Source organism: Saccopteryx bilineata, chromosome 4, assembly GCF_036850765.1.
Source record: "Saccopteryx bilineata isolate mSacBil1 chromosome 4, mSacBil1_pri_phased_curated, whole genome shotgun sequence".
NCBI lineage: Eukaryota > Metazoa > Chordata > Mammalia > Chiroptera > Emballonuridae > Saccopteryx > Saccopteryx bilineata.
In genome coordinates this window covers 68,874,373-68,900,595 of record NC_089493.1, presented here as the reverse complement: position 1 = coordinate 68,900,595, position 26,223 = coordinate 68,874,373, and the positions used below count along the sequence as shown (strand labels likewise).

Genomic DNA, 26,223 nt, shown 5'->3' with positions numbered 1-26,223 from the left:
AATTTTTAGCCCACTTAAATATGAAAACCAATAAGTTAAAAGATATAAATGAACTCTAGTTTGAAAATAATTTAGAAATACATGTGATATATTACAGAGTAAAGATTTCATCTTATACCCCACAGTATAATAATACTATATTATATAAAATGATTATTTCACATAACAACTATTTGTATAATTTCAGTATACTGAAATTAAACATTTTACAGCTCTTTTGGTATCCAACTTCTGTGCATTGTGGATATCCTATGCCCCCAAAGTTTAAAAGATGTCATCTTTTGCCTGACCTGTGGTGGCGCAGTGGATAAAGCATCGACCTGGAAATGCTGAGGTCGCTGGTTCGAAACCCTGGGCTTGCCTGGTCAAGGCACATATGGGAGTTGATGCTTCCAGCTCCTCCCCCCTTCTCTCTCTCTGTGTCTCTCTCTCCCCTCTCTCTCTATCACTCTCTCCTCTCTAAAAATGAATAAATAAAATAAAAAAAATAAAAAAATAAAAAAAGAAGACCTCCCAATCTCATTCTTTAAAAAAAAAAAAAAAAAAAAAAAAGATGTCATCTTTCAAAGCATTTTTTGAAAATCTACTTACTATAAAAAATTCTAACTTTATCAAAGAACTTACAACTTTCACTCAAGCTTACCAATTTGAACTGACACTGACATAACTATTTTCACTCCAATTATGTACTCCTTATTCCCCATCTCTAAAATGTCCAGGTTCTCTACCTGTTCACTCATGTTATCTAAATGCATCAATGCTAATAAAATGTAAATATAATATTCTTGTAATAAATATTGAGATACCAACTATATATCAAAGCACTGGGGATACAATGCTCATTTCATTTTTCTTTTTTTTTTTTAATGCTCATTTCAAAAGACATAATTCCTGCTCCCAAGAAGCTTAAGATCTAATGGAAGAGGTAGATGGTCTTCAAATAGTCTTGTATTTTAAGTACAATTGCACTAAGTGCTCTGAGGAGAGAAACATGGTTCTATGAGTCCTTATAAAAAAGAGAACCTGTCCTGGAGTTAGGGTCAAAGAAGTGTCTTGAGCTGGAAACCGAAGGCTGAGTAGAAGTTAGCTTGTGACCATGAGAGGCAGCATGTAAATAAGGATGTGTGGAGTATCCAAGCAACTAAAGCAAGCCCCATGTGGCTGGCACACAGAGAGCAATGAGAGATGAGACTGGGGAGGGCGACCCAGCCCAGACCAGGCAGGGCCTTATGAGCCAGGCATGGATTCTGATCTTTATAACAACAATGGAAAAACATTAAAGGAGTATAAATAAAGGAGTTACACGATCAGTTTTTTAAAAAGACAACTCTGGCTACAGATGTGAAAATACAGTGTTCAGAATAGATTGGAGGTGGGCTGTGTACCAGTTAGAAGGCAAGAAATGAAGGCAACTTGGACTAGAGTTGGGTAGAGAGAAAGAGAGAAATGTATGAATTAGGGATAAATTTAAAAAGTAGGACCAAAAGGGCTACTGATGGATTGAATGGAAGAAAAGGAAGAAGAAGAAGTAAAAGAAGCTCATACATTTCTGTCTATTTCACTAAATGGAGAATGGATTATTAACATGAGGAACCCTGCACATGGATCAGATCTAGGAAAAAGAGTCTTGTGCTCTCTTATAGACAGCCCTTAAAATGTCACCCAGAAATCTCCAGGGTGTGACTGCTCTGCTTGTGTTAGGTATTTTAACAAGCTTTCCTATTCCTTGCACCGTCTTTCTTGGTAGAGTCTGTGAACTCAAAGCTCCCCTCCTTGGTGAAAGGCAGTTTTACCAGGAGACACATGAGAATCAATGGAGGGGAACTCTGCTGGAGTAGAAACCCAGAAATTCCAAGATCCAGAGTCTTCGGTCTCGATGTCTAAATGACTTTTCTATGTGACTAGATGGCCACCCTCATACCTAGAAAAGGGTTTGATCCTGTGGAAGCAGGCAAAGGAGGAGGTAGTCCTGTACTTGACAGTCAAGGGCACAACAGAGTAAAATAATTAAGCTGGAGTGCCATGAGTTCTAACAAAGTGTTTATTTTTTATTGATTTTTTTATTCCCACTGGAGACTTCACTGGCAGCAACTCAAGATGGCTTCGCTAATGGAGAAAATGATGAAACAGTATCTAACACCTTAACCTTGACAAATGGCTTAGAAAGGAGAACTAAAACCTACAGTGAAGACAACTTTGAGGAACTCCAATATTTCCCAAACTTCTATGCACTATTGAAAAGTATTGATTCAGGTAAGAACTGTTTTTCTGACCCTGTGGAACCAAACCAAAACAGTAATTCCAGGAAATGTGTGGGTGGTTTTTTTTTCTTCCTGTTTTCAGTTTCCAAATGCAATCCTCAATGACGTATAGTGTGGCCTTGGGGACAATAGTTCATATCAAATTTTTTCTAAAAAAAACAAATTATAATAGTCATGGAAATATTTAGGAAAGGGTAATCAGGAAAGGTGGAGTTTCTGGACAATTTCATCTTCTTGTTAGCAGAGGGCTCATTTATTTGTTCAACACACAGTTATGGAACACGAGCTGCACTCATGGTCCTGGAGTGAACCTTGTGCAGGTGTATAGATGAATCAGTGTCCCAGCCGGATGCAGCTCAGCCTCAACTCTTATTGCAAATGTTTTTTAAAGGCTTTGTTTATTTTCTTCTCTTAGTGGGAACAGTGTGTAGAACATAATTGATTATTTTTAAAATGATTCTGAATTTTTTTTTTTAGACATTTTCAAATTCAGTCTTCAAATGAGTTACAGCGAAATAACATCGGACTAAAGGAAGTCAGGAGCACAAAACACACTTGGAAAGGGATTTTTTTGTGTGTGTGTGTGTGTGTGACAGAGAGACAGAAAGGGACAGTTAGGGATAGACAGACAGGAAGGCAGAGAGATGAGAAGCATCAAGTCTTTGCTGCAGCACCTTAGTTGTTCACTGACTGCTTTCTGATATGTGCCTTGACCAGGGTGCTACTGCAGAGTGAGTGACCCCTTGCTCAAGCCAGAAACCCTTCTGCTCAAGCCAGTGACCATGGGGTCATTCTGTGATCCCATGCTCAAACCAGCGATCCGGCACTCAAGCTGGTGAGCTAATGCTCAACCCAGGCGTCCCCAAACTACGGCCCGCGAGCTGCATGCGGCCCCCTGAGGCCATTTACCCAGCCCCCGTCACACTTCCAAAAGGGGCACTTCTTTCATTGGTGGTCAGTGAGAGGAGCACTGTATGTGGCGGCCCTCCAACAGTCTGAGGGACAGTGAACTGGCCCCCTGTGTAAAAAGTTTGGGGACCCCTGCAAGCCAAATGAGCCCATGACCAAGCTGGCAACCTCGGGGTTTTGAACCTGGGTCCTCGGCATCCTAGTCCAACACTCTTTCTACTGCACCACAGCCTGGTCAGGCGCAATTTGTTTTTTAAAAACAAAGTCCTTAATGTGTCTTGATCTCTTCTGTTATATGTGTACCAAAATAAGTTAACTGAAGATTTCATTTTATGTTTATTTTTGGCTAATCTGTGAAGAGGATAGTATTGGGCAAATTTTCTGTTGTCCTTATCGTCCAGACAACTGCCCCGCAGCGTCATAATGGCTTTTCCTCTCCCTATTCAAATATCCAGTCCCAGATTGAACAGTTGTGATAAAAGTTTCTGTAATTGTAACAATATTCCCCCAAGAAGTAACCTGAGAGTTGAGCTTTCATTACTAGAGAACATCCCTTGTCCTTCAATTCCAGACACTGGCCACATGGCACCAGCCCCTCTGCTGGTGTCTCAGGGCTTGTAATCTTGAAGGTCCGTTCTGAGCCATTTTGCCCCATTGGTTGGCAGGTGCCCAACTCAGAACCTCTGTTATCCTGGTGATTCACTTTTTGTCAGTGAAGAACATCAGCATGATACCAAATATTTATATAGATACGACTTTGAGCAAATAACAGGATGGATGGCTGAGTTATTTACCAGCCCTTTTTCCCAGATCTCTCCCCGCACCACCTCTCCTGCCTTTCCTCTCTCACAACCTTTAACTTTTACGGTATTCTAAAGATTCCACTGTATGACATGTTCCTTATTTTGTTTATTTTTAATCTAGTTTCTTTTACCTCATTCTGCATTGCTTTTATTTTGATAGACTTTTTTTTTTTTTTTTTTTTTAAATTTTTCTGAAGCTGGAAACAGGGAGACTCTCGCATGCGCCCGACCGGGATCCACCCGGCACGCCCACCAGGGGCGCCGCTCTGCCCACCAGGGGGCGATGCTCTGCCCATCCTGGGCGTCGCCATGTTGCGACCAGAGCCACTCTAGCGCCTGAGGCAACGGCCACAGAGCCATCCCCAGCGCCCGGGCCATCTTTGCTCCAATGGAGCCTTGGCTGCGGGAGGGGAAGAGAGAGACAGAGAGGAAAGCGCGGCGGAGGGGTGGAGAAGCAAATGGGCGCCTCTCCTGTGTGCCCTGGCCGGGAATCGAACCCGGGTCCTCCGCACGCTAGGCCGACGCTCTACCGCTGAGCCAACCGGCCAGGGCTTGATAGACTTTTAATTTAAATATTTATACTGAGGTCTTTGGTAGTATCCATTTTTCTCACCCAAGGTGTGAACCAATTGAGAAATAATAAAGCAGGTAGAAGCCCAGACTATCTGTGACAGTGATAAAGACTGGGTTGTAGAATGTAGCTCACTCTGAGAGACCATGGTGGACTTACTCGCTCCCACCCCATCACTCTAGCTCTTGAAACAGCCAATCCAACGGGTAGTTTGAGTCTGCAGATCAGGTGCTTTTCTCAAGTCTCTGCCTTCCACTGATCCAGGGGAGCGGAAAGAAGAAAAAGTTCCCATCCACATTGGTAGAGAAATGTAAACTAATGTCTATTAGCTACTAATTTCATGGGTGGGAAGGATGGAAAGGTGGGGAAAAGGCTGGAAGTATGAGAGAAAATACTTCATAGCAGCTAAAAGAATAGGGAAAATGAGCTCTCCTCTAGCATCTTAGTTTTCCTCTTCTTCAAAAATGGAAATAGATTTTCTAGTTTTGGAATTAATATATCTATTGAACTCCTATGGAGTCATTGGCTATCTTGTTGAATCAAGATGCAAAACAGTATGTCAATGGGCCCTGGCCGGTTGGCTCAGTGGTAGAGGGTCGGCCTGGCGTGCAGGAGTCCCAGGTTCGATTCCGGGCAGGGCACACAGGAGAAGAGACCATCTGCTTCTCCACCCCTCCCCCTCTCCTTCCTCTCTGTCTCTCTCTTCCCCTCCCGCAGCCGAGGCTCCATTGGAGCAAAGATAGCCCAAGCGCTGGGGACGGCTCTGTGACCTCTGCCTCAGTCGCTAGAATGGCTCTGGATGCAACAGAGCGACGCCCCAGAGGGGCAGAACATCGCCCCCTAGTGGGCATGCCAGGTGGATCCCGGTCGGGCGCATGCGGGAGTCTGTCTGACTGCCTCCCGGTTTCCAGCTTCGGAAAAATGAAAATAAATAAATAAATAAATAAATAAAAACAGTATGTCAAGTAGGAAGTGTTCCCAAGGAACTCTTACTAGTAGTTATCTATAGGGAGTAAGAGTTGGGAGGAGGAACTGAATGTTACTTTGACCATATTTACTTTTGTACTATTGGAATATTTCTACAGTATATGTATATTCTTTCAAATAAAATATAGAAAGTAATATATACTACTGTTAATAATAAACCTTATATTTAAAAAATAAAGATACATGTATGTTCTTATTTAAAATATTATGCTTGGTTAATGAAAACAAGCTGTTCTTGCCCTCAAAAATGTCCAACCTGAGTAGAGCATTGTTGTTGGGTTGACAATTTTCTAACTTTCCTTTTGAGTTCATATTGTCTCAGGCACTAAACTGTTTGTATCATCTATTCCATTAATAAAATGTTTTCTATTAAAGTAAATCTTCTTGGAGAAGTTATAATTGTCCATTTCTGGAAAAGTTTAGTATACCTGTGCATTGTCCTGTATTCCCAATCAAGGCTTTTTGTAGATTAAATATAAGTAGTTTTAGGTATAAACTTAGGGGAAAATATTTTAATAAAGTACTGTATTTCATAAATTGACATTGAAGGTGAAGCTCTACTAGTGTTTTTTTTTATAATTATTTTGTCCTTTTACATAGAAAAAGAGGCAAAGGAGAAAGAAACACTGATTACTATCATGAAAACACTGATTGACTTTGTGAAGATGATGGTCAAGTATGGCACAATATCTCCAGAAGAAGGTGTTTCCTACCTTGGTGAGAGTCCTATCCTTTTTGCTTTTACTGTGGTTAGTTTTTATCGTCCAAAGTGAGTAAGGGATTTGGCAATAATTATTTCGCTAATCTGATAATTTACACCAAAATAGCCTGAATCATCTGGGTAACCAGAATTGCCCAGCTTGATAATGCATACAAATAAAATTAACCCAGAAGTTCTCAACATTTAATAGTTTTTTGTGAGAGAGAGAAAGGAAGGGAGAGAGCTGAGAAGCATCAGTTCAAGCCAGGGACCTCAAGGTTTTGAACCCAGGACCTCCACATCCCAGATGGACATGCTATCCACACCGTCACCCGTCAGGCTCAACTTTTGATCTTTACAGACTAGTTTGAGTACAAACATTTCACATTTGTTATATTTTGTCTTACTAACATTTTCTAATAATATCCATGGAGAAAATTTTATTAAAATTGGACTTCTTTTTTTTTTCAGTTGCACTTGAATGGTCAGGGCTAAGAGAGTCTTGATTTTAACTCATGAAGCATGTGTGTGATAAGAAGGAAAGCACTGGACAGCAAATCAGAGTTCTGTCTCAGACCAGCTCTGTCATGTGAATGAAGGCAAATGCCTTGGTTTCTGCATCTTTTAAATACAGGACTTTGTTATCTATAATAGGGGCCAGTAAACTATGGCACATGGACCAAATCTGGCCCATGACCTATTTTTGTATAGCACCCAAGCTAAGAATGGCTTTTACATTTTCAGATGGTTGAAAAGAATCAAAAGAAGAGTAGTATTTTCTGACATGAAAAAAAACTGTAACATTCAAATTTCAGTGTTCGTAATTAAAGTTTTATCGGAACATAACCAGTCATGTTTGTTTTGGTGTCTATGACTGCCTTTGTGATCCGATGGAAGAGTTTTTAGTTGAGACCATATGGCCTGAAAAGCCAAAAGTATTTACTATCTGGCCTTTCACAGAAAAAGTTTATCAACCATTGATTCCTGAAACTTTATAAATAAGCTTAGATACTATTTTGATTTTGCATGTAAGTTGTTGTTGTTTTAAAGTCTTTTATTTTCCTGCTTGGTTTAGTTAATTTACAAATAACATTCATCCTTGATGTCCTCTGAGCAGGATGACTTCATAACCCTTTACTCTGATCTCTGATGAAGGAGGGAGAATTAAACAGAAGAGAAAAATCTCATAAGACAAAGTAATGTAGAATTATTTTATATGAACTCCATTTTTTTCTATATAAGAATTTTACTGGGTTTTTTTTCCTGATTATTAAAGAGCATATTTATTTTTTAAAAATCAGTCAATGCAAAAAAGGAAGTAAAAATCACTCACAATACCAGCATTCAGGTTAACATTTTGGTTTATGTCTTTCCAGATATTTTGTTTGTGTGTGTCTGTGCACACACAGGCACATATGTATGTATCCCTATGTCATTTTCTTTTCTTTTATCTTATTTAACAACAAAGAAATGGATTTATGTCACACACATTGCTTCATGGCCTACTTACTCACTTAACAGTAGATCAGAGACATTGTTTTAAATCAATATCCCATGACTCAGAACTTCTACAGGTTAGTCATTTATCCTATGGAAAAAAATTAGAGATGCTACAAGGTGTATGTACAAGGTAGATATTTCTACTATTATTTATGTCTGTGCTTTCCAATATGGTAGCCATTAACCACATGTTGCTATTAAACCTTAAAGTAATCAAAATTAAACAAAATTTAAAATACAGTTTTTCATTTACACTAAGCACAATTTAAATGCTCAGTTGCCGCACATACCTGGTGGCTACCACATTATACAACAGAGAAATAAATATTTCCATCACTACAGGAAGTTCTATTGGACAATACTGGTTTATAGGAAAAAAACAATGGAAACAACCTAGATACTCCACAAGAGGAGTGTATCTAAAATAAATTTTCCAGGGGTCTCCAAACTTTTTACACAGGGGGCCAGTTCACTGTCCCTCAGACTGTTGGAGGGCCGGACTATAAAAAAAACTATGAACAAATCCCTATGCACACTGCACATATCTTATTTTAAAGTAAAAAAACAAAACGGGAACAAATACAATATTTAAAATAAAGAACAAGTAAATTTAAATCAACAAACTGACCAGTATTTCAATGGGAACTATGGGGCTGCTTTTGGACGTCTTCCATTGTGCAGCCACATAATCCTTTGCGTGGTGCCTCGTTCTCGTTCAGTTACTCTCAGATCACTGACCACCAATGAAAGAGGTGCCACTTCCAGAAGTGCGGGGCGGAGCGGATAAATGGCCTCAGGGGGCCGCATGCGGCCCTCAGGCTGTAGTTCGGGGACCCCTGAGTTAGACTATTTAAATTTTACTTCTTAATGTCTTTTTTAGTAATTGTATGTTTATTACATATACAATATAAATATTGTTTATAATGTTTATAATGTTATATATGACAAGAAGAAATGTTCATAATATGCTGTTGAATGCTTAAAGCCATTTAGAATGTGACCTCAACTTTGGTGTTAAAAAATGAATATATGGGCCTGACCTGTGGTAGCACAGTGGATAAAGCGTCGACCTGGAAATGCTGAGGTCGCCGGTTCGAAACCCTGGGCTTGCCTGGTCAAAGGCACATATGGGAGTTGATGCTTCCAGCTCCTCCCCCTTCTCTCTCTGTCTCTCCTCTCTCTCTCTCTCTCTCTCTCTGTCTCTCCCTCTCCTCTCTAAAAATAAATTAATTTAAAAAAATGAATATATGTATAGAAAGCTGGAAGAAAATATACCAAAATATTATCTGAAACAAAGCTGAATGCATCACACAAGAGAATATGCTGGTTGTCATCTCAAAAGAGAAAGGGATAGGGTGGAACAAGGAGTTTACTTGGGGAGAAATAATGCAAAATAATAATGTATTCTTTACAGATTAATTGCAAAGAAATGCTTGTTTGCAAATAGCAAAAAAGGCCTTCCCTATTAGTGATATGGCTATATGGCTGGTTGAATAGCTGAATACAAAGAGTGTAGAGTCTAATGCATTGTCTTCCTTGAGGTAGTTGCAGTCTAGATTCATGTCTAATAACACCCATAAGACGTTATTCCATAGACAAAGTTAGAATAAAGACAAGGGTACAGATTTTATCTTGATAGGAATAGGGAAATTCTCACCTTAAGACTACCTAACAACAGAACTGGCTGCCTCCTGAATTAATGAGGACCCTAAATGATGAAAATCCAACTCTTTGGCTTAAACAAACAAAAAAAAATTTTAATTGCCTCTTGTACATGAAAAATCCAGAGTTGGAGGTAGTCTAGCTTCAGGTTTGTGAAGTCCACCAGTAGTGTGAGGAATCTATCCCTACCCATCTCACAGCTACAGGTCTAACTTTCCATGTGTTGATTCATTCCAGACAAGCTGTTCCCTCATAGGAACAAGATGGCTAGTGTGGTCCCAATCTCACATCCTCATAGTATAATAATCCTCATGGGAAGACAACCTCTTTCTCCCAGTGATTCTAGCATTGAATCTCATTGGCCTGGCTTGAGTCAATCACTGTATCCTAGGAAGTGGAAGACTCTAAGCATCCAGGCCTGTGTAATTCAGCCCCCACTCAAGCCAGATGTGCTAGGAGTGGGAGAGACCTGGGTTCTCCAAAGGAAATCAAGGTGTAATTCCCAGAAGGTGCTGAGTAGGCCAAAACCCCACATGTCCATTACTAGTTTCAACCCTGGGCATGTTCTACTAGCAGTTGCCACAAAAATATGGAAATAGCCTGACTGGGTGGTGGCGCAGTAGATAGATTGTCAGACTGGGATGCAGAGGACCCAGGTTTGAGACCTTGAGGTTACCAGCTTAGTGCGGCTCATCTGGTTGGAGCAAAGCTCACCATCTTGGACCCAAGGTCACTGGCTCGAGCAAGGGGTTACTTGGTCTGCTGAAGGCCCATGGTCAAGGCACATATGAGAGAGCAATCAATACACAACTAAGGTGTTGCAACAAAAAACTGATGATTGATGCTTCTCATCTCTCTTCATTCCTGCCTGTCTGTCCCTATCTGACTCTCTCTCTCTGTAAAAAAAAAAAAAAAAAAGGAAATAACTTCAGCAATTAACTGAGTAGGAGGCTGAACTTGAGGATTTCAAATAGTATTCTTTTTTATCCTTAGAAGCTATGATTTCTAGAACTATACTCCACATCAAAGCATCTTTCTAATGGTGTTAATATTATGGAATTGCTATTGTGATGTTTCTAGTGAAATTTAAACATTTATAGTAGAAGTTTGACATAATCTTTCAAGAAATAAAATTATGTTTCTTTCCTTCCTCCCTCCAGAAAACTTGGATGAAACGATTGCTCTTCAGACCAAGAATAAGCTAGAAAATAATGTTACTGACAATAAAAGCAAGCTTTTCCCAGGTATCACTTATTTAATGATTTTTCTAGCATTTAGCACAACAGCCATTTTGAGTGATAATTAACTTCAATACGCATTGATAAAGAATTATAGATTTTAGAGGTTTTAAAATCTGAAATCCTACCATAGGATTAAATAGCTACACCTTTGGTTATTTTGTGGCCAATCTTGGCACAGAAATCTGATCCCAAGAAGCATTGAAAGTCAATGTATACACCTTTACTGAAGATTCTTAGGAGATGACCATAGCCCCAGACAGCTGCCATAATCCCAAATTATTTTTTTAATTGAATTTAGCAAGAGAAGAATGGGAGGGGTGGAGAGACAGAGAGATAGAGAAAGACAGGAACGTCGATCTGTTCCTGTATGTGCCCTAACTGGGGATCGAACAGGCAACCTCTGTGCTTCAGGATGACACTCTAACCAATCAACCTATCTGGCCAGGACATAGTCCCAAAATCTTAGGTGCTTCTCTGAGTAATAAACTGTTCTTCCAAAATACAACATAAAGAAGAGATGAGGGCAACTATAAACATATTTTCATTTAGAATCACAACTCAAATTTACTTTGGGACCTAACATATCCCACTTGATTGCCTACATTAATTACAATAAAGAAAGTAATCTGGCCCTGGCCGGTTGGCTCAGCGGTAGAGCGTCGGCCTGGCATGCGGGGGACCCGGGTTCGATTCCTGGCCAGGGCACATAGGAGAAGCGCCCATTTGCTTCTCCACACCCCCCTCCTTCCTCTCTGTCTCTCTCTTCCCCTCCCGCAGCCGAGGCTCCATTGGAGCAAAGATGGCCCGGGCGCTGAGGATGGCTCCTTGGCCTCTGCCCCAGGCGCTAGAGTGGCTCTGGTCGCAACAGAGTGATGCCCCAGAGGGGCAGAGTATCGCCCCCCCTGGTGGGCGTGCCGGGTGGATCCCGGTCGGGTGCATGCGGGAGTCTGTCTGACTGTCTCTCCCCGTTTCCAGCTTCAGAAAAATACAAAAAAAAAAAAAAAAAAAGTAATCTATGCTGTAATGACACAGTGTAGCACAATAAAAAGAACACTAAACCAAAATCCAGAAAGCTGGTGGGTTGGCCCAGCTCTTCTCCTAACTCACTGGAGAGGTTGGCATATATCTCTTCTGCCTCTGAGCCTCGGTTTCCTCTTCTGTGAAATGGAAGGAGGGAACTGGAGTAGATAATCGCTAAGATCTATTTCAGTTCAAAAAAATTGATCTGAGCTCAAACTGTACCTTTTCAATAGTGTTTATGTCTACATGAGGAATTAATTAACAGATAGGGAGTTCAGGATTATAACAACAGTGCATAATCTGATTACAGCGCCATCAATGAAGGGTCATGAAGAAACAGATAGTACCAAGGAAGAAGCAGCTAAGATGGAAAAGGAATACGTAACCTTGAAAGATTCCACAAAAGATGATAACCCGAGAGGAAAAACAGATGAGCCAAAAGGTATGGAATTGACAGCTCTAGGCTGGCAATGAAATTGGGGAAGCCAAAACTTTCACCACACCTGGATGGGTGATCCAAAAGTCAAATCCCACCAAATCAGAGAAATTAACACAATCTGCATAGAAAAGATTGAGCATGTAGTATCTTTATTTAAATAGCAATCTTTTTTTTTTTTTTTAATGGTCTTGAGTCTCCTGGGATAGCAAATTGGTTTTATCCTTTTGATGATGTTTAGTGTCCAGTTGTCTTTTGTGCTTGGAGAGGAATATTCATGACCATTTGTGTATTGTTTAATGACCAGTTTATAATCTTAGGAATTTATTAAACAATATTTCTTTAAATGTAATTGTTGACACTCTTCTAAGTTACATTCTACTTATTCAACAAAGTTATTAAAATTTGTGGATTTAACAAAGCAAATTTCCTTAATTGTATATTTAGTTATTGCAACCTGACAAACATTTTTAGGCCCTGGTCCGTTGGTTCAGTGGTAGAGTGTTGGCCAGTGTGTGGATGTCCCAGGTTCAATTCCTGGTCAGGGCACACAGAAGAAGCCACCATCTGCTTCTCCACCCCTTCCTCTCTACTTCCCCTTCCTCTCCCCCCACCTCCTCCCACAGCCATAGCTCAATTGGCTCAAGTGCATCAGCCTCAGGTGCTGAGGATGGCTCCATGACTTCCACCTCAGGGCTAAAAATGGCTTGGTTGCCGAGCAATGGAGCAACACCCCAGATGGGCAGAGCATCACCCCATAGGGGACTTGCAGGGTGGATCCTGGAGCATGCCAGAGTCTGTTTCTCTGCCTCCCCTGCTCTCACTTAATTTTTTAAAAATTAAATAAATAAATAAATAAAAACATTTTTAAAGACTTGATTAAAAATCATAAGCTCGCTATATCAAATTTCCTTAAATAGGCTAAATATCTTACTAAGCAAAAGATCATATTAAACTAGTTCAATAATTACAAACCTTATGTTTTCATCTTTATTCTCCCATGTTCCTGGGGTTCAATTTTTTACTCTACCTTAATAAGTCTACAAAATATAAAATTTACATCTTCCTAAGATTTTAGAAACTTTTTCATACCCTGAAAGAAAAAGACCCTGTAATGCTGCAAGTTATAAGTTGTTAACCTTTGATTTTAGGACAGGCTATATAGGATCTGGTTGCATAATCCAGTAGTTTAAGCTTCAATTATTAAAAAGTGTGCTAGTTAAATCATGGAACATTTACAGCCCAGTCTCTCAGACAGATATCCTTTTTCCGAAATTCAGTGTTTTTTTATCAAGAATTGTGAATGGATGGCAAAAGCTTACCTTATTTTTCTATTACTGTGATATGTTGACCTCTTTGGAATAATTAGAACTTTACTTATGTCTTTTCAGTGTCTCAGCAGTAGGGTCACCTAAAGGTTTTTTCTCCTGAAAGTTGAAGGGGTGGATCAAGGCTCTCTCTTGGGGAGTGGGCATGACAAACAGCTAATTTATCATTTAAACACACCATTGGGTTCTCTTTTTGTTGTTTATTATGTATCATTATTAAGGGCAATAAAGTGATGGGCTCTGCTTATTTCTTGCTATAGTATGATATGAGGTCATAGAGCCGATCATATGACTTTATATCATACTATGGGGGTCCTCGTGTTATGACAGTCTTGACATATGACGTTCCAAGTTTACTGCGCTCACTCCCATAAAAACTTTTTAAAAATTGAGACCTGAGTGTTTCGGCTTACGCCATTAGTGTCATACTTATGGACCACATGGGTGAATTAGTTTGGCTGCACATGGTGGAGGAACACACAGTAAGGCGGCATATGAGTGAGGGAGCTGGCGTCCTCCAGCACACTTATCTACGCCATGTTGGACGGTTAAAAGTGCAAGTGTTCATTTTTGTTGCTTGTTTGGTGACTTTTGGGCCCTTATCATGGTTCCTAAGTGAAAGTCAGAGTCTTCAGATGGTAGTGCTTCCAAAAAGAGAAAAGCCATCGTGATGGGTGTCACAGAGCTACTGGCATCACCTGGAGAGGAGCTGTTTCCTGAGGACCTCATTCAGCTGGAGAAGCAGCTGATTGAAGAGAAAGAGTTAGAAACCCCAGAACCCAAGAGATTTACTACCAAGGGTTTGGCAGAAGGTTTTTCTATGGTAGAGGATGGGTTGGTGAAATTTTAAGCTGAAGACTCCAGTGCTGACAGACTCAGTAAGGTCTACAGAGCTGTTATGGATGCCTTGCAATGCTATAGGCAGATTTTGGAAGAGAAGAAGTCATCAACCTTCCTGACCAGCCTGGAACAATTCTTTAAGAAGGTAGAGAGGCCTGTGACAGATCTTCTGAAGATGAAACACCTGTTGTACTGGTAGAATCATTTCCAGCGTCTCCTGCATGTTCCTTAGGCAATCCTGATTCACCTGACCCAGTGTCTCCAGCACCTTCTGCAGGTTCTCCTGCCTCTCCAGCTTCCTCCTCCCAATAGGTCACTCTCTCCCACCTTGCAATGCCCCTACCAGTGTGCAAGCCAACCACAGGAATAAAGGTAAGGAATTTTTTTACACTCATTTTTTGTCATTTTTTCTGTTACTACAGTATAGTATATAGTATATTTATGTCCTTTTCCTTTTTCTGTGGCTTAGTTGTCTTTTAATGTTCTAGATTATGATTTTACAAATGTATTAAGATAGGTAAGTGACTTAGGCTAGGGTGTGTTTCAACTTACAACATACTTCAGGTTATGTCACTGCCGTAGGTACAGAACTGTGTCATAACCTGAGGACCCCTGTATATGATTTATATGATTTACAGTATAGCTCTTAATTTTTATTTTTTTAGCAAGAGAGAGAGAGAAAGACAGACAGACAGGAAGGGAGAGATATGAGAAGCTTCAATTTTTTTGTTGCAGCCTGACCTGTGGTGGTGCAGTGGATAAAGCATCAACCTGGAATGCTGAGGTCGCCTGGTTCAAAACCCTGGGCTTGCCTGGTCAAGGCACATACAGGAAGCAACTACTATGAGTTGATACTTCCTGCTTCTCCTTTCTTTCTCTCTCTCTCCCTCTCTCTTCCCTCTCCTCTTTTAAAAAATCTATTTTAAAAAATTCTTTGTTGGCCCTGGCCAGTTGGCTCAGTGGTAGAGTGTTGGCCTGGCATGCAGGAGTCCTGGGTTTGATTCCCGGCCAGGGCACACAGGAGAAGCGCCCATCTGCTTCTCCACCCCTCCCCCTCTTCTTCCTCTCTGTCGCTCTCTTCCCCTCCCGCAGCCGAGGCTCCATTGGAGCAAAGTTTGCCTGGGCGCTGAGGATGGCTCTGTGGCCTCCGCCTCAGGCACTAGAGTGGCTCTGATTGCGGCAGAGCGACGCCCCAAGATGGGCAGAGCGTCGCCCCTGGTGGGTGTGCCGGGTGGATCCCGGTCGGGCGCATGCGGGAGTCTGTCTGACTGCCTCCTGGTTTCCAACTTAAGAAAAATACAAAAAAAAAAAAAAATTATTTGTTGTAGCACCTTAGTCGTTCATTGATTGCTTTCTCATACATACCTTGATGGGGGCGGGGGGGTCTCCAGCCAAGCCAGTGACCGTTGGGCTCAAGCCAGCGGCCATGGGGTCATGTCTACTATCCTACGCTCAAGCTGGCGACCCTGCACTCTAGCTTGTGAGCTCGTGCTCAAGCCAGTGCCTTGGGATTTCAAATCTGGATCCTCAACGTCTCAGGCCAACACTCTATCTACTGCGCCACTGCCTGGTCAGGCTATAGCTCTTAATTTTGAAGTGACTGTTTGGCCCACTTACAGTTACCAATCTTTCCTGCTCAGATAGATAGAAACAGGCCCACATTCATACTTGATAAATCCATGCTTAATAGTGCCTGTGTATTACGTAGAAAAGAAACAAATTAACTATGTAGTCAATACTTTGCAACCTAAGAGCAATAAAACTATAATTTCTTTTTTATATTGCTGCTACCTTTCACACTTTATATTAACTTTTTCCATTTGTGTATGTTGTTCTAGAAATCATGATGATGATGATGATGATGATGATGATAATTTTATGTTTACATGCATATAGCTTGGGCAGTAGAGTCTCCCCTCCTCAAATTCATGTTTTGTCCTTTTAGCACTGATCGAATGGTTTTTATTTTTTTATTTTTGTTTCGTTTTGTTTTGTTTTTTTATTTATTTTTTATTTATTGATTTTTAGAGAGGAGAGAGAGAGGGAGAGAGAGTGACAGAGAGGGAGAAAGAGGAGAGAGAGAGAAGAGAGAGAGAAGGGGGAAGGAGCTGGAAGCATCAACTCCCATATGTGCCTTGACCAGGCAAGCCCAGGGTTTCGAACTGGCAACCTCAGCATTTCCAGGTCAACGCTTTATCCACTGCACCACCACAGGTCAGGATCCAGTGGTTTTTTAAAGCATCTTTGTTCTCTGGAAAAAAATAGAATATTCTTCACCCACTTTGAATTTTCCTGTCCCAAGATTTGAAATCAATTCCCCTTCAAGGTGTTCTGGTTCCTTTTTGTAAAAATATGGAGATCTGAATCTGAGTTTTATGGGTTCAAATGAGTGGTGATTTTGCCCAAAGGTACTGTTTCAATGTCAGTTATTTGGGGACTTTTTTGAAACAGGGCTGAAAAAGAAATTTTTTCTTAATATATCAAGTTCATGTTGATTTTTCCTACCTTATGAAATTTTATATAATTGTACCTTCCTTTTCTCGGGCATGGTTCAAAGACAATTATCTCCTCTGTTGGCATAGCTGACATATCAACTCTAATTGTTTGGCAGTAGCTTATGTTAAGAAAAATTATGACATTGTTTCTGGGCTCAAGAGGAAAGAATATTGGAATAATTGAATAATAATGTTTGTTGTAGGCAGTAGAAGGGCGAAATGATGAGATACATGTCATATTTGCTGGCTCTATAGATCAGTCACACTGTCTTGACACTTCTACTCAACCTTAGATGTACTTTGGATCAATGATAAACTTTTCTTTAATATCTTTTGGAAATTGTGCTAAAGTACATATAACATAAAATTTACCACCTTAACCATTTTTAAATGTACAATTCAGAGTATGGTGTAAAGTACATTCATATTCTTGTGCTGTCATCACCACCATCCATTTTCAGAACTCCTTTCAGGCAAAACTAAAACTTTACTCATTCCTCCCTTTATCCCCCACCCTTGGCAACCACCGTTCTATTTTCTGTCTCTGAATTTGACTAATTTAGGCATCTCATATAAGTGGAATCATACAGTATTTGTTCTTTTGTGATTGGCTTATTTCATTTAGCATCATGTCTTCAAGGTTCATCTATATTGTAACACGTGCCAGAATTTCCTTCCTATTTAAGACTGAATGATATTCCATTGTATATATATGCATTTTGTTTATCCATCCATTTGTCTATGGACACTTGGGTTGCTTCTATCTTTTGGATAGTGTGAATAATGTTGTTGTGAATGTGGGTGTGCAAATATATCCTTGAGATCTTACATTCAATTTTGGGGAGAATAGTTCAGAAGTGAAATTATTATCATATGGTAATTCTATTTTTAATTCTTTTAGCCCAGGGGTCCCCAAACTTTTTACACAGGGGATCAGTTCACTGTCCCTCAGACTGTTGGAGGGCCGGACTATAAAAAAAAAACTATGAACAAATCCCTATGCACACTGCACATATCTTATTTTAAAGTAAAAAAACAAAACGGAAACAAACACAATATTTAAAATAAAGAACAAGTAAATTTCAATCAACAAACTGACCAGTATTTCAATGGGAACTATGCTCCTCTCACTGACCACCAATGAAAGAGGTGCCCCTTCCAGAAGTGTGGCGGGGGCCGGATAAATGACCTCAGGGGGCCACGTGTGGCCCGCGGGCCGTAGTTTGGGGACCCCTGTTTTAGCCAATACAAACTGTTTCCATAGCAACTGCACACTTTTATATTTCCATTGTCAGTGTGCAAGTGTTCTAATTTCTCAACATCTTCACCAACACTTTTATTTTCTTCTTTTTTTTTTTTTTTGATGGTAGCCATTATAATGAATATGAAGTGGAAGGTGAGTGGCAACTTCTGAAAGATAGCTAACCAGGAAAAGAGTGGTCCTCTGGCCTGAAACATAGAGCCCAGAATTGGGCAGCACAGAGCACTCCAGCTCACCCCAACAGAAACCCAGTATGCCTGAATCGTCTCCTATAAGAGCCGCCCGTGTGTAATGAATATATTTCCCTAGAATACAGCAAGCAATCATCTAGGTCTTTTGATTTGCTGAGGCAGCATGCCTGGTGCCTAAGACAACACTTTATATCGCTGTGCAAATAAATACTCCTAGGAAAGGTTGCTGACAGCTCTCTTTGCTTGTTTTAAGAAAATATTGTGCTAAAAAGGAATACGAAGGAGTTTATTCTTGGTAGCCAACTATTGCCTATTTAGGATGTGGTTGTTTAGAGAATGATGATGAGATTTCCATCAGATAATAATGGGCAGAAAGGATAGTAAAACTATCCATTTAGTGTTACTCTTTGTGAAGGCTCTCCTGAAACACTAAAACAAGGGTAGGGATTTGGGACTCAAATTAGCCCCCCTTCCACCCCATTATTTAGAGATTTAATATATTCATGCTACTCATAATCCCTATTACTTTGAGATAAGGAAAAGTGATCCTAGCACAGTGTAGAAAATACCAAACTGAACTCTAAGCCAAGGGCGAACTGAAAGGCAGAAACCGTGGGATGAACGGAAAACACAAGGCTAGTGTGTTCCAAAAGGAAAGTTTATTTTAAAAGCCCTTGGGTGCAGGTGGGCTTAAGCCAGCAAAAGGGTGTCAGCAGTGAGCTGCAGGAGGGAGCAGTAGATAAAGGGGTTCAGGTATTTGCTGGCATGGGGTTTTCTGTACCTAGACATACTTAGATTAGCATATCGGGGTTGGTTGCCTTGGTTACAGACTGTCTCCTTTTCGCAACCCTCAAGCCCCTCATGATTGCTTTGTGTCAAGTACATTTGCTTAAAGTACTTAAAGGGAGTTACTTAAAGAGAGGGGGAGGAGATGACATCAGAGTAATGGCACGGTAGGAAGCAATACCGATAAATCTCCCCCAAAACACAACAAGATCTTCAACCAGAAACAGAAAAACCTATCCTTGGAGCCTCCAGATGTTTCGCAATACACTCGAAGGTATGGTCGAGCGAAAAATTGGCTAAATATATAATCAAACCCCGAAGGAAATAGGGAATAAGAAATGCTCCGCCTTCCTCACTAACCTAAACAGGGCTGCTTTCACTGGGAACTGAGAATATAGAAACTAAGGCGGGCAAAGGGGGTGAAAAGATCCAGGCCGTGGCACAAACAGCCGAACCAGGCTGTGGTATGGAGATCCAAGCCGAGGAAAACCTGTGCCTGTGGCAACCCGGGCAATACAAGCTAACACTCGCGCCAAACCCAGACAAAGAAAGACAAGTGGGGCAGCCATTTTCCCCGATCTCCTGGTCGGTGTGCGCAGATAGTGGGCGAGAGGTTCCTTCCAAAGCCCTGGGAGTGGGCGCCTGTGTTATCCCACAGAGGGGCAGAGTCAGAGGCCATTGTGTGGGCCAAAGGCGAAATCTCGGGCTGCCCCAGCGCCCTGAAAAAGCCACACACGCGGAGGGAGTGAGAGCCAATTCCAACGCTGGAACTTTTCCGTGTGGGCGGGGATTTCATTCAGAGTGTGAATCTTCCGGCCTGATATCCTGGTCTGCACCCGCAGATAGTGAGCTAGAGTTTCCTCCAAGCGCCCCAGGAGTGGGTGCCCGCCAGTGTTACCGGACAGAGTGGCAGAGCCAGAGGTTTTTGAGTGGGCAGAAGCCCCGCCTGATTATGCTAACAGCTCTGACTGACTGAGCCTTACCCAGAGCCCTGTGCTGAGTGGGAATAGAGTGGGGAGTTGCCAGCTCTTTGAGCCTCTTACTATCCAGGCAGGGGCAGCAGCAACCCCATAGCTGGATTATCAGGCTACTAATTGAGGAAGGAAAGACTAGGAGAGAGGCTCCAGGAACACGGACTCTCTCACTGTCGGAGCCTATAAATGCTAATGAGCCTCGACTGCCAATGAGACTGAAGCACAATACATGACATCGCCATAGAGACTTATCAACTGTAAACCTCCACCTGAGCGTGCCAAAGGGGCAGAACCCGGGGTACAGAGTCACCAACCAGGAAGAGGAAGAGAAAAGAGAAAGCAAGAAGATAACCTCTCAAAATCAAGAATAATCCGCAGACTTTATAACCTATCCCATTTTATTATATTCGTTCGTTTGTTTCTCTTATCTTCATTCTTGATTTTTTTTTCATCCTCCAATTTGGTCGTTTAACTCTCTGCCGGTCTTACTCTCTCCTCTCCTTGAACTACACTACCCATAAGTGTTACATCTCCCATTATCTTTTCTTTCTTCTTCTTTTCTCTCTATGAGGGTTGCACTCCAAAACCCTTAACTCTCTCTCTCTCTCCTCCTTTTTCTTTTTTCTTCTTTTAGTGGTTCCCTCTTTTTTTCTCTCTCTCTCTTTCTTTTCTTCCTCTGTATTAGTTTCTTCCTTTCTCCTTTACGTCTCCTCTCATTAAAACCTCAATAATGAACAAATTACCTTATCTGGGACTCAAACTTATGTTTGTGGCATTTTAGGAGTTTTTTACTTCACCTTTTTAACTCACTAGCAGTGCTCCCATCCCTGGCTCTTCATTTTATCTAGTTCTTGTTCCACTAAATACAATAGTAATTTTTTAATTTGTCCCCCCATTTTCCTGTTTCCTCTCATCATAACTCTTAGTCAACCAACACCTAAAAGCAAATCATTTTATTCTTGACCCAAATTTTTTCCTTATTTGCTTTTTGTGGGTCCACACCCCCTTTTTTTTCTTTTTTTTTTTTTTTTGCCCCTTTATTACTTCTCCCCAACTCAGGCCCTCCATTACAGGCATTGTTTGTTCTATTTAGTACAATATAATTCACAGTTCACAACATTTTCTCAAGAAAGAGGGGAGAGGAGAGGAGAGGAAAAAAGGAAGGGGGGAATAATTTTCTTTTTTTTTAATTTTTATTTTATTTTATTTTTCTTTATTTAATTATTAATTTTTAAAAAAAACAACTCTTCGATTTTTTTTTAACTTTTTATTTTTTATTAAATCTCATTAATACTATCAACAAAACCACCCTCAGATGCCATTAAGGAAGAGAAAATCAAATATGGATACAAAAGAAAGAGAGGTAACACAGATAGATGAGGAAAAATCTATGGAGAAAAAATTTAATATATTGGAAACCTTGGAGTTAAATGACAGAGAATTTAAAATAGAAATCCTAAAAATACTCAGAGATATACAAGAAAACACAGAAAGGCAATTTAGGGAGCTCAGAAAACAACTCAATGAACACAAAGAATATATTTCCAAGGAAATTGAAACTATAAAAACAAATTAAACAGAGATGAGAAACTCAATTCACGAGCTGAAAAACGAAGTAACAAGCTTAGCTAATAGAACAGGCCAGATAGAAGGTAGGATTAGTGAAATAGAAGACAAGCGCCCTGGCCAGTTGGCTCAGTGGTAGAGCATTGGCCTGGCTTGCAGAAGTCCCGGGTTCGATTCCCGGCCAGGGCACACAGGAGAAGCACCCATCTGCTTCTCCACCCCTCCCCCTCTCCTTCCTCTCTGTCTCTCTCTTCCCCTTCCGCAGCTGAGGCTCCATTGGAGCAAAGATGGCCCAGGCGCTGGGGATGGCTCCTTGGCCTCTGCCCCAGGTGCTAGAGGGGCTCTGGTTGCGACAGAGTGAGGCCCCGGAGGGGCAGAGCATCGCCCCCTGGTGGGCAGAGTGTCGCCCCCTGGTGGTCATGCCAGGTGGATCCCGGTCGGGCGCATGTGGGAGTCTGTCTGACTGTCTTTCCCCATTTCCAGCGTCAGAGAAATACAAAAAAAAAAAAAAAAAAGAAGACAAGCAACTTGAGGCACAATAGAGAGAAGAAGAAAGAGACTCAAAAATTTAAAAAAATGAGATAGCCCTACAGGAATTATCTGACTCCATCAAAAAGAATAACATAAGAATAATAGGTATATCAGAGGGAGAAGAGAGAGAAAAAAATGGAATGGAGAACATACTCAAACAAATAATAGATGAGAACTTCCCAAGCCTGTGGAAAGAACTAAAGCCTCAAATTCAAGAAGCAAACAGAACTTCGAGTTTTCTTAACCCCAACAAACCTACTCCAAGGCACATCATAATGAAATTAGCACAAACCAATGGCAAAGAAAAAATTCTCAAGGCAGCCAGGGAAAAGAAGAATACAACATATAAAAGAAGGCCCATTAGATTATCATCAGATTTCTCAACAGAAACTCTACAAGCTAGAAGAGAGTGGACCCCAATATTTAAAGTCCTGAAAGAGAGGAACTTTCAGCCACGAATACTATACCCATCAAAGCTATCCTTCAAATATGAAGGAGAAATAAAAACATTCACAGATACAGAAAAGATGAGGGAATTTATCATCAGAAAACCCCCACTCCAGGAATTACTAAAGGGGGTTCTCCAATCAGATACAAAGAAAAAAAAAAACAAAACAAAGCCACAAGTAAAAGCTCCAAGAAGAACACAATAAAACCAAATTTAAACTGTGACAACAACAAAAAGAAAGGGAGGGGGAGAGGATGGAGATTAACAGTAGCAAAGGATGATGGAGTACAAAAGTACGCACAAAATAGTGCACTGCAATTAACAGGGTAGGAACCCTTTGCATTACTTAAAGGTAACCACCATTGAAAAACCACCACAGAAGCACATGATTTAAAAAAGATAGCAACAGAGGAAAGATGTATGGAATACAACCAAATAAAAACAAAAGATAGAAAAACGAAAGAGAAGAATCAAACAAGACACAAAACTAACAGAAAGCAATCTATAAAATGGCAATAGGGAACTCACAACTGTCAATAATTACACTAAATGTAAACGGATTAAACTCACCAATAAAAAGGTACAGAGTAGCAGAATGGATTAAAAAAGAAAATCCAACTGTATGCTGCCTACAAGAAACTCATCTAAGTAACAAGGATAAAAACAAACTCAAAGTGAAAGGTTGGAAAACAATACTCCAAGAAAATAACATCCAAAAAAAGCAGGCGTAGCAATACTCATATCTGATAATGCTGATTACAAGACAGCAAAAGTACTCAGAGACAAAAATGGCTATTTCATAATGGCTAAGGGGACACTGAATCAAGAAGACATAACAATTCTTAATATATATGCACCAAACCAAGGAGCACCAAAATATATAAGACAGCTACTTATTGACCTTAAAACAAAAACTGACAAAAATACAGTCATACTTGGAGACCTCAATACACTGCTGACGGCTCTAGATCGGTCATCCAAACAGAGAATCAACAAAGATATAGTGGCCTTAAACAAAACACTAGAGCACCTGGATATGATAGACATCTACAGGACATTTCATCCCAAAGTGACTGAGTATACATTTTTCTCCAGTGTACATGGATCATTCTCAAGAATTGACCATATGTTGGGCCACAAAAACAACATCAGCAAATTCAGAAAATCAAAGTTGTACCAAGCATATTTTCTGATCATAAAGCCTTGAAACTAGAATTCAACTGCAAAAAAGAGGAAAAAAATCCCACAAAAATGTGGAAGCTAAACAACATACTTTTAAAAAATGAATGGGTCAAAGAAGAAATAAGTGCAGAGATCAAAAGATATATACAGACAAATGAAAATGACAATACGACTTATCAGAATCTATGGGATGCAGCAAAAGCAATGATAAAAGGGAAGTTCATATCACTTCAGGCCTATATGAACAAACAAGAGAGAGCCCAAGTGAACCACTTAACTTAAAACCTTAAGGAACTGGAAAAAGAAGAACAAAGACAACCCAAAACCAGCCGAAGAAAGGAGATAATAAAAATCAGAGCAGAAATAAATGAAATAGAGAACAGAAAAACTATAGAAAAAATTAATAGAACAAGGAGCTGGTTCTTTGAAAAGATCAACAAAATTGACAAACCCTTGGCAAGACTTACCAAGGAAAAAAGAGAAAGAACTCATATAAACAAAATCCAAAATGAAAGAGGTGAAATCACCATGGACACCGTAGATATACAAAGAATTATTGTAGAATACTATGAAAAACTTTATGCCACTAAATTCAACAACCTAGAAGAAATGGATAAATTCCTAGAACAATACAACCTTCCTAGACTGAGTCAAGAAAAAGCAGAAAGCCTAAACAGACCTATTAGTAGAGAAGAGATAAAAAAAAAAAACATTAAAAACCTCCCCAAAAATAAAAGTCCAGGGCCAGACGGCTATACCAGCGAATTTTATCAAACATTCAAAGAAAACTTGGTGCCTATTCTACTGAAAGTCTTCCAAAAAATTGAAGAAGAAGCAATACTTCCAAACACATTTTATGAGGCCAACATAACCCTCATATCAAAGACAGCTCAAAAAAAGAAAACTACAGACCGATATCTCTAATGAATACAGATGCTAAAATACTAAACAAAATACTAGCAAATCGAATACAACAACATATTAGAAAAATAATACATCATGATCAAGTGGAATTCATCCCAGAATCTCAAGGATGGTTCAACATACGTAAAACAGTTAATGTAATACACCATATCAACAAAACAAAGAACAAAAACCACATGATCTTATCAATAGACGCAGAAAAGGCTTTCAATAAAATACAACACAATTTTATGTTTAAGACTCTCAACAAAATGGGTATAGAAGGAAAATATCTCAACATGATAAAGGCAATATATGATAAACCAATAGCTAACATCATATTAAATGGCACAAAACTGAAGTCTTACCCCCTTAAATCAGGAACAAGACAGGGTTGTCCACTCTCTCCACTCTTATTTAATGTGGTACTAGAGGTTCTAGCTACAGCAATCAGACAAGACAAAGAAATAAAAGGCATCCATATCGGAAAAGAAGAAGTAAAGGTATCATTTTTTGCAGATGATATGATCCTATACATCGAAAACCCCAAAGAATCCACAAAAAGACTACTAGAAACAATAAGCCAATACAGTAAGGTCGCAGGATACAAAATTAACATACAGAAGTCAATAGCCTTTCTATATGCCAACAATGAAACATTTGAGAATGAACTCAAAAGAATAATCCCCTTCACGATTGCAACAACAACAACAAAAAATACCTAGGAATAAACATAACAAAGAATGTAAAGGACTTATATAATGAAAACTATAAACCATTGTTAAGGGAAATCGAAAAAGATATAATGAGATGGAAGAATATTCCTTGTTCTTGGTTAGGAAGAATAAATATAATCAATATGGCCATATTACCCAAAGCAATATACAAATTTAATGCAATTCCCATCAATATTCCAATGACATTTTTTAAAGAAATGGAGCAAAAAATCATCAGATTTATATGGAACTATAAAAAACCCCAAATAGCCAAAGCAATCCTAAAGAAAAAGAATGAAGCTGGGGGCATTACAATACCTGACTTCAAACTATATTATAGGGCCACGACAATCAAAACAGCATGGTATTGGCAGAAAAATAGACACTCAGACCAATGGAACAGAATGGAAAACCCAGAAATAAAACCACATATATATAGTCAATTTTTGATAAAGGGGTCAACAACACACAATGGAGAAAAGAAAGCCTCTTCAATAAATGGTGCTGGGAAAACTGAAAAGCCACATGCAAAAGAATGAAAATGGACTACAGTTTGTCCCCTGTACTAAAATTAACTCAAAATGGATCAAAGATCTAAACATAAGACCTGAAACAATTAAGTACATAGAAGAAGACATAGGTACTAAACTCATGGACCTGGGTTTTAAAGAGCATTTTATGAATTTGACTCCAAAGGCAAGAGAAGTGAAGGCAAAAATTAATGAATGGGACTACATCAGACTAAGAAGATTTTGCTCAGCAAGAGAAACTGATAACAAAATAAACAGACAGCCAACTAAATGGGAAATGATATTTTCAAACAACAGCTCAGATAAAGGCCTAATATCCAAAATATACAAAGAACTCATAAAAGTCAACAACAAACAAACAATCCAATAAAAAAATGGGAAG

General features: G+C 39.8%; 1 protein-coding gene across 1 annotated transcript in view; it reads left to right on the top strand.

The window, feature by feature from the left end:
- SCG3 (secretogranin III) overlaps positions 1–26,223 on the top strand; it is a 57,653-nt gene that overhangs the window by 8,601 nt on the left and 22,829 nt on the right. The window contains exons 7-10 of the mRNA XM_066276896.1: positions 2,076–2,253; positions 6,132–6,248; positions 10,554–10,637; positions 11,965–12,096. Coding sequence (XP_066132993.1) covers positions 2,076–2,253; positions 6,132–6,248; positions 10,554–10,637; positions 11,965–12,096 — 511 coding nt within the window. The remainder of the gene's footprint in view (positions 1–2,075; positions 2,254–6,131; positions 6,249–10,553; positions 10,638–11,964; positions 12,097–26,223) is intronic.